Genomic DNA, 9218 nt, shown 5'->3' with positions numbered 1-9218 from the left:
GCATCACCTTCACAGACCGATGTTTGTTTTCTCTCGTCTGTTTTGATACGTAAAATTAACATGGATGAAGACTTAGTCCGAAAAATGACCACCGAGACCACTAGCTATTTCCAATGAAAAAGTTTGAATTCTAGTACAAAATCGTAGTTTCAAAACAGAACTGACATTCTCTTCTTTGTGACAAATACAGTAGCACCAAAAGGCAATTTCAGCTGCAAAAAGCTGTTACATTGTTCATACAGTAGTCACTTGTCAATTTACTTATTTATGCAACAAGGAAAACGATTAACAATTGTTTTTTCTTTTGTCATTGATGGAAATAAGTACAGAGACACGTGAGACAGCAATGTAATAATACTAATAATAATAATAATGTCGACAGCACATCTTAAAAGAAAAGAAAGTTCAAACTATAATTTTACCCAACTATATGATTATCTTTTTCACTTGACAATATTTTTTTAAGCGGTAAGTCAGAATGAATACATAATTTAAACCATCTCTGCAGAACAATAACAAAACTCCGAAAAGCATGAATGTAATTTCGAAAACAGTGTAACTCAGCTTTGCAGTATTTTAAAAACACCATATCACACTAAACAAGATACCAAATACAAAACAAAAATGATCACCGAAATGTACAAACATGTCAGTGCATAGACGGTTACACACAACACAAAACTGCGTACAGGTCTGCACTAAAATTACACGACTTTAAACCCGACGGGCTCATTGTTTAATGATTCAGTTTGACAATAAAAACTCATCTTTTTGAAAATAAAAACTATACTTTATAGAAACTAAAAAACAGATCTCGACTGTGTTAGAAGAAGCAGGGAGGACATGATGAAAATCACGTCACATTAATCTTAGCTTTGTATGGCACATTATAGATAATGAATTTTTTTTTTCTCTATACACAAACAACTCTCTCTCTCCTCTCTCTCTCTCTCGCCTTTTATACCTGTACATATGAAAGTCGAATACAGAGAACAGAAACCCAGAACAAATCATCACACCAAGCCAGACAGGTAGCTAACACGTCTGATGTGACTTGCTATATATAAAAACAAAACAACTGCCGTGCATAATGTTCTCAAATAAAAAATTTAAAAAAATGATAGAGGGGAAGAAAAAAAAAGAGGAAAAAAAGAGAGAGAGAATATGATGATGTAGGATCTTTCTACGGGTTTGCTAACGTCGCATGTATTCAACGTGAACGATGCTGCCTTGCGATATGCACCATTTTTTCTATAACAGAAAAAAGAAAAGAAAAAAAAAGAGGGGATAAAACGAGGGAGCGTTAGAAACTTGCTGTATGTCTGATAAACTCCTAGGCGTTTCTAAACGCTAGTACTGAGCTAGACAAAGAGAGAGAGAGAGAGAGAGAGAGAGAGAGAGAGAGAGAGAGAGAGAGAGAGAGAGAGAGAGAGAGAGAGAGAGAGAGAGAGAGAGAGAGACGGAGACGGCATATAGCAGTTGCCACCGTGTTTTTACATCAATCAAGCAACACGTAATTCTGTGTCATCAACGTCGATCCTAATCAGAACAGAAGAACAAAATTAATCATTGACATGAAACAACAATCACGCATCTGTCGGTACTTTATCAGCAGCAAATACACGAAAACAAATTATCTCTTGACCGTGCTCATTCATACAATGAAAGATGACAATGCCATTTATACGTCTTTGTTTCCCTCTCTGCTATTTCTGTCCAATGGCTTTGCAACTAAACCAAAACATTTGCATTTTTTTTCTTCCCCAAACCGCTTATCGTAGATAAACGAACTGAATCAAAATTGATTTTATTCAGCCGCTCCAGGGAGAGCAGATAGCTTTTTTTTCTTGAAAGAAATATCTTGAAGGAAGTCAAGAATCCAAAAACAAAGAGACTGCCAACGTTCCAAAATTCAGAGTACAAAACCAAGAAGAAGGAAGTCAAGGTTATTCGCGTGTCCAAGTTGGCGGTAGAAGTCAGCAGTCACTTCTCTGCCCACTATTCTACATCGCCCCATCGCCCGTCTACCTTTACACACAAGAGTTGAAACCCCTATGACAAGCCCGGCCATCTGGCCCTGTAAGCCCCTCTACCCCGCTGCTTCATAGCGACATGGCCCTGCAGGCATCGCGACACCCTGGCTCCCTTTGCCCAAAGCCAAGCATGATGTCAGACATAGACCCAGCGGATTTCCTTTCATGCATTCCCAAATCTGCTGGAGACCTTTAATTTGATCGGTTTGTTTCGCCTATTTTATTGAGTCGGTTTGGGTTTTCCGTAATCGACGCGTTAAGAAAATATCGTAACCTATACAGAAATGATAGAGGTAGGACAAAAAAAAGGGTGCGCTGCGTGTTAATTATATTGAGCTGATCTCTTTCCAAGAACTTGTTTTGTAAAATTTAAAAAAAAAATTCTTCTTTCCCAGTTCCTCTTACTGTCGTTTTTTTTTCTCAAATAAAAGCAGAGAAGGAATGTGAAACTGTTTTGATACCAACACCCTTCAAAAACATCCTTCTCTTTGTCATTTTCCCCCTGAAAGCCCTCCTTCTACCCCACGCGTCGATGCTTACTACAAAAGAACATCTCACAATTCTTGGAAGGCCAAAGTAACGTATATATAATATGATCCGGTATTTTCTTAAATTATAAATGTATACGGGAAGGAGAGCAAAGTACTATATAGGTCGAAATATTTCAAATCTATTCGCTCGACAAAATAAACTTGTGTGTTTATGCGTTCTCCCGGCTCGAATTCGGCATGCCGCGTCATTTTTAACGGATGACTGCGTCGTTTTGAAAGCAACGACAAAATATTGTGACAGGCTAAAGAAGTGGCACGCCATATTAAACCAGTCCTGCCCTTGCACAGCTTTTCACATAAAGAAGCACATGCCTCCATAACATTTCAAACCCAACTTGATTCAGTGCGTGTTTCGACGGGGTGGGAAGGCAGTTAGCTCTTTTGTGTGTCTGCTACAGGTAGAAATTAAGGATATTAAGGACCGCTATCCTGAATCTTAATCAGTGAAGTAACACGGTTTAAGTACACTTTTGTTACAAAGGCTGATCTCGTTTTTAAAATATAAATGGCTTTTGAGTTCCTGAAAAATGGTTCTTTAGTTCTTCTACTGACATTTCTCTCAAGCACATCAACTCTTGTTTCAACACACACATTCAAATGTCATTCAGACGTCGAGATGTACATTTTCCAGTAATGACGAATGAAAAAAAAGTTTCAAATCAAGCCAACAGTTAAGAGATAACGTAGGACTTTTGCCACGAATATCAACACATGAAATTCGACCGGACAATCACATTCAAAACTCAAATTAAAGACCAACATATCCAGATTAGCAGAAAAGCAAGAAGAAAAGAGTAGTGATATTATTGCTACTGTTACTACGCACGACGAATACATAGTTGTTTGTACCAGTAAGACACGTGGACAGGCAACTTGCTGGAACTATCAAGTCAGTTGAGTACAGAAGTCACCACGAAAACACAGATATACTACATAATAAGTAGGTCTCTTCTTCATCGTTTGTTAGTAGCGGCAACCACCACGACACAACAACGACAATGTCAATATATCAATGTCACTCACACCGTTTCAGTCAAACATCTATATTCCGGATCTGGCACCCTTCTCAAGTCTTCCGAGTCCAGAGTGGAACCAGTTTTAAAACTTCTCAAAATCTAACTGCGCGTCTCTGACTTGAAACTCTCCGTTGTCTTTCTTTACAAGAACAACATTTGTGTTCCAATCGCTGACTATACATGCAGTACACGACATAGTGTGTGTGAGTGCGATGATAACTCTGAAACAGTCATGATGTTTTTCTTCTTTTTTTCTCATGTGATAAAACTTTTACAAAGACAAAATATAAAAAAACAAAACCCCAGATGCTTGCCCTCCAAGAAGATTTTGCTCGCTCGCCTGCTGTGCAGAACACTCACACACACACACACACACACACACACACACACACACACACACACACACACACACACACACACACACACACACACACACACACACACACACACTCAACCAGTCAATCACATCCCATCCTAGGCATAACCTACGGCTTTGTCCGAAGACTGGCGGTGACAACAGATGCCGTAGAAGCAGTAGCACAAGCAGACAGGAGCTGTCCGCTGTTTTCTTTGCTCTCTGACCAGTTCTCTCTGACAAACCACACCCCCACCCCCCTGCAGTTCTGACCACTAAAGTCCAGTCTCTACAAAGCACACACGGCAGCGACACAGATAGTCTGGACACGCAACGCAATCGTAACACACCCCACCGGCACCAAAGCTTTCATCCTGATCACTAGCTAAAGTCCAGCAGCGAAGCCTCAAGTCTTGACCAACACAATGGACAGCGTTGACAGACACACTCTCGCCTAGAGACAAAGTCTGACCAGAGTTATTCTGTATGACAGTAGTATCTCTTGGTTGACTGTTTTACAGTATCTCTCGTCTGACTTCCTGCCACCTGGGGCCAACACAGGAAACATAAGCAGCAGGCACTCAGAAGTCACCGGACATGTCCTCGGGTAGGTGTCTGTCTTCGCCACCGTTTCTCTCTCTGTCCTACCCCGCGCGTCCGCCGCCCTTGCTGTGTTCTGCTGACCGCCCTTGCTGTGTTCTGCTGACCGCCCTTGCTGTGTTCTGCTGGCCGCCCTTGCTGTGTTCTGCTGGCCGCCGTTCTTACAGCAGCGAAACAGGATAGCGGTGGACACGGTTACCCTCCAGACATAGGGCGCAGTGACCATCTAGTGTAGTCCGAAGACAGGGTTCCCCCAGAGCTCCAAGGCTGATGTGATGGATGAGTGAAGGCAGATAGTGTCAACAGCAACAAGATATAACATGAGTCAGGAGGACTTTACAGACTGCTGCTCCCCTTTTCTCCTCAGTCTCTGTTTTCCTCCTGAGTTTGTACCCCCTCTTGACATTGCCAGGGCAGCACGGGTTGGATGTCTTCCAACCGATGCTGTGACTGGCGTTAGAAAGAGTCATGAACCCACTAAGACGTCAACAAAGTCAGTGAAATGTTAAATACAGAGAAAACAACAAAATGTTACCGGGTGAAGACGGCAAGAGTCATGCTAAACGTGATGAGAGATGGACCGACACGGCGGTGTAGGCAGGGCGTATCTGTGCCCCCACTGAGCTGGGAGGCTGACACTGAGCTGACACGGTTCTGACACCGCTTCCCTGGCTGCACGGCCTGCTGGGGACGATCCATCAGCTGCCCTACGGAGTCCCGGCATCTTCAGATCCAAGGACAAGTACAAGGAGGTCTGCAGGAGGCTGCTTGTCGTGCTACAGGTCTGTGGAGGATAGCGTCCTCTTCTGTAGCGTCCAAATCCTCAGTGATCAAGATTTACACAGTGGTAAAGAAATACAAAGTCCTTGCAGACTTGTACTCTCGTGAACTACCAGGCAGAAAGGCAGCTTTTTTGTTTTCCTCGAGGGGCAGTGTCTTGTTCTCAGCTTCAAGTATTAGTGCAGCAGAAAACACTACCGCTGTTGAATCAGTCCTTCCCTAATTTAGACAGTCAAGTCAAGTCAATCATTGGGTGATAGACACCCACGAGTGTTCTGCGCACGGCAGTGAGCGACGGTTACTGGCGGGTGGGGAGGGAGGGAGTGGTCATCATGGGAGGGTGTTGCTGAGGGAGGGAGAGAGCTTGCTGCGGCAGGAGCTGCTGGTGCTGGAAGTGGGGCGGGGAAGAGACAGCGGGCGGCGAGGGCGTGGACATGCCGTTAGGACTGGCCATGCCAGCGGGCACGGGGCTGGGCACGGCGGGCACCATTGGGGACCCCACGGGCGGCTGGCCGGGGACGGCGGCAGCGGAGGAGGAGGGGGAGGTGGCGGAGGTGACGCCGCCGGTGGGGGAGGTGGGGGCGCTGTCGGGCTTCCTGTCCAGGTTGTGCTCCAGCACCTCCTTCATCAGCGGCTGCAGGCCGTCCGGGTTGATCCTCAGCAGCACCTGCGAGTGCTCCTCGTTCAGGTTGCGGATGTCCACCAGCTTCATCAGGAGCTTGGGGTACAGCATCCTGACCACGTGCTGCGGGTGCTTGGACTCCAGGTAGCGCAGCAAGAGCAGCGCGTACCTCTCCTGCTCCTGGGCGATGTAGGACTTGTCGGTGATGTTGGGGCGGTCGGGCGAGTACAGCGCGATCATCAGCAGCAGGATCAGCACTGTCTCGTCGGCCTGCAGGTCCAGGGCCAGCGACTTGACGAAGCGCATGTGGTCCTCGAACAGCCCCATGCCGCCCACGTCCATCTCGCCCGCCTCACCCTCGCCGGTGGGAGCAGCGGCAGAGTCCGTGGCGATCTTGAACTGCTCCGTGGTCATGGCGTACTTCTCCTTGTCGTAGGGGTCGAGGAACTGCTGCTTGTCCTTGTCGAAGGTGATGACGGAGCGGATGATGAGCAGCTCTATGCTGCCGCCCTTCAGCAGACCGATCTGGTCCGCCTGGGACAGTGCCTTGAAGGACTTGATCTTCTTGGACATGTCGATCACACGCCGCACGCTGATCTCGGCAATGTTGACCACGTCGATCATGGAGGGCCGCTCGCGTGAGATGTCCGACTCCACGCAGATCTCCAGCGACTGGTGGTAGGAGCTGACCACCTCCCTGATGGCTATGTCCTCTTCTGGCTCCATCGGGCGCAGACGCACCTGAGAGGAGGTCACGTCCCCGCTTTGCATTTTGGTCTTGTCGATATCGCGGAACCGCCTGTCAACAGACGTAGCGGGTTGCTTCAGTCTACATCTGTGAGGGAACAAGCAGACAGAAGAGACACACAGGGGTCAAGGTCAGGCAATCAAAGGTCACACAAAGCAAGGCGGCAACCACAAAAACACGTGGAGCACGGTCAAAACATCATAGCACACAGGTCACTACGATAAAGCACACTAACACATTGCACTGACACAGGGTCACAGTGTTTGTCATGCTGCTCTGAATGTGCGGTTATACAAAGAATTATCACCGAGATACTTAAACTTTTACTTCAAACGTCAACATAAATAGCATTCCGTCTCATAACGAGGTAGTCAAACTTGCCACACAATATTGTGGAAGTACGTTCATATGAACAAAATACGAACACAACAGTGCATACACCAAATACACTTCTTTAAATAAATGTAAAAAAATAAAAGCAGAAAGCACCAATGCAAGGGAAATATGGGTTTATATAAAAAGTTGATTATTAAAGATTGCAAACTGAAGAGAATAGACATAAGCAAGAGAAAGAAATTCACTTACATGTACCGCACATTCATACCCTTTATTCAAATGTTCGTTTGAGTTATCTTTCTGTTGGAGAACTCGCAACTGATTGATTACTTTACTCTGGCCAAAACATAGCACCAAAATTAATCATAAATGTGATGCTTACCTATTTTCTTCAATGCGCATCCTCTTGCGCATCTTCTCCTCCTCCGTGAGTATATACTCTTTGCGCATGCCTATCTCGAAGCACTTCCGTAGCCGACACCGCTTGCAGAAGCGACGGTTGGAGACGTCCATTTTGCATTTCTCCTCGTACGGACATTTGAAATAGTCCTGTGGAACAAGGGAGACAACAATGAATGAGACGCATTCCAGAGAAAAGCGGTTTGTGTAAAAAAAAGGATGAATAATAGACCACTACTGCGTATCACAATAAACACGAATCACAATACAAACTATGCCTTCACTGCTTAACAAAGGCGCACTTACACCTAACTTAGACGGGCCACAAAAAAACTTGAATTTGCAAAACGAAACAAAAGGAAACAAAACAAAACAAAACACAAAATAAGAATCAAGCAGCTCAATGAAAGGAAAGAAAAGAATAGACAAAAACAAAAACAGCTCTTCTGCATAATTAGGTGGTGTGTGTGTGTGCGGGGTGGGGGCTGGGGGGAGATGACCGGCGTGTAAGGCATTCTTCGTTTACGTTTAGTGTTAGCTAAACCATTATCTCTTAAGGTCTGAATTTTCGATTGTTAAAGTTTAAATGCTTAAAGCCACGTTTTCACTGCGGAGAACAGAAATAGATGTTCGCGTACTGAAACAATCGGCCATCCTTCTTTTTCTTCTGCGTTCCCGTCGCCATGCTAAGTGGGCCATCCAATTCTTATACAATGAGCTAAACCATGTGTTTTCAGCATCCGCACAAGGGAGATGGAGGGGGGGAGCTAAGAAGATGACGCATCATGCATCATAAACCATTTGATATGTATCAAACTCAAGTCCCAAAACCAGTCCTATGTAGGGAAATTGAAGTTCTGACCAACTCAAGAGGGAGTGCGGATCTCCTCTCGGTCGCTTTTTCGGACTCGGAATAAAGTCAGAGATCGGACAAGTCGGGCATTTATGAGAATCGAACCTAGTGCGCTAGGTGCCTTAACCTCCACACTAATCCTGTCTCCGAGAAAACTCGAGATCGGTTAAAACAAACAGGTGCCAAAAATATCCACTCGATCAGAGTTTTTGAGCCCAAAAATGTCCACTCGATCAGAGTTTCTGAGCCCAAAAATGTCCTTTTTAGCCCAAAAATGTCCATACTATCAGAGTTTTTGAGCCCAAAAATGTCCACTCTATCAGAGTTTTTGAGCCCAAAAATGTCTACTCTATCAGAGTTTTTGAGCCCAAAAATGTCCACTCTATCAGAGTTTTTGAGCCCAAAAATGTCACTCTATCGAGTTTATGAGCCCTCGCAAGCCGATATAGAAAGGCACCACTTCGCAAGGCTCCAAAGCTCTGAATGCAAAAAAAACCTGCCGTGGTCGTCTTAAACTGTGTTTTAACCGCTACAGCACGTCCTGTCCGAACTCCCGGGGCGGGTGGGGCCGACACTTGTGGAACGGGCCTAAGCGACAAGGCCGTGGCGACAGGCAAGATGCATGAGTCCGCATCAAGTTGCCTGCTTTGCAAGTAAATTGCCACCCGCCCTCCGTCAGGGGAAAATTGCATGAATTTTTAATTCACCGGTTCACTCACTCACTCACTCACTCTTCTTTTTTGGTTGCTTTTACCTGACTGGGGTCCATGTAACGTGGAGTCGTGTTTAAAGATAGCCTGCTTCTTAGTGGGTGTCTGTTTCTTTGTTTTGTTTTGTTTTGGGTTTTTGGGGGATTGTTTTTGTTGTCTTTCGCGAAGGCTGCACGAGGCTGTTATTGTTGCGCGAAAAAAAAGGGGGGAGAGAG

The 9218-nt window shown here is 45.3% G+C and overlaps 1 protein-coding gene across 1 annotated transcript in view; it reads right to left on the bottom strand.

Moving 5' to 3' along the window:
• LOC138982879 (vitamin D3 receptor-like) overlaps positions 1 to 7689 on the bottom strand; it is an 8386-nt gene extending 697 nt beyond the window's left edge. The window contains exons 1-2 of the mRNA XM_070356274.1: positions 7424 to 7689; positions 1 to 6792 (exon numbers count right to left, since the gene is read on the bottom strand). The exon at positions 1 to 6792 is cut by the window's left edge and continues 697 nt beyond it. Of these exons, the coding sequence (XP_070212375.1) occupies positions 5634 to 6792; positions 7424 to 7554 (1290 nt within the window). The 5' untranslated portion in view covers positions 7555 to 7689 and the 3' untranslated portion in view covers positions 1 to 5633. The remainder of the gene's footprint in view (positions 6793 to 7423) is intronic.
• Between the last annotated feature and the right edge of the window lie 1529 nt (positions 7690 to 9218).

This window comes from Littorina saxatilis, linkage group LG12 (genome assembly GCF_037325665.1).
Source record: "Littorina saxatilis isolate snail1 linkage group LG12, US_GU_Lsax_2.0, whole genome shotgun sequence".
Lineage (NCBI taxonomy): Eukaryota > Metazoa > Mollusca > Gastropoda > Littorinimorpha > Littorinidae > Littorina > Littorina saxatilis.
This window is presented reverse-complemented; position numbering and strand designations above follow the sequence as displayed.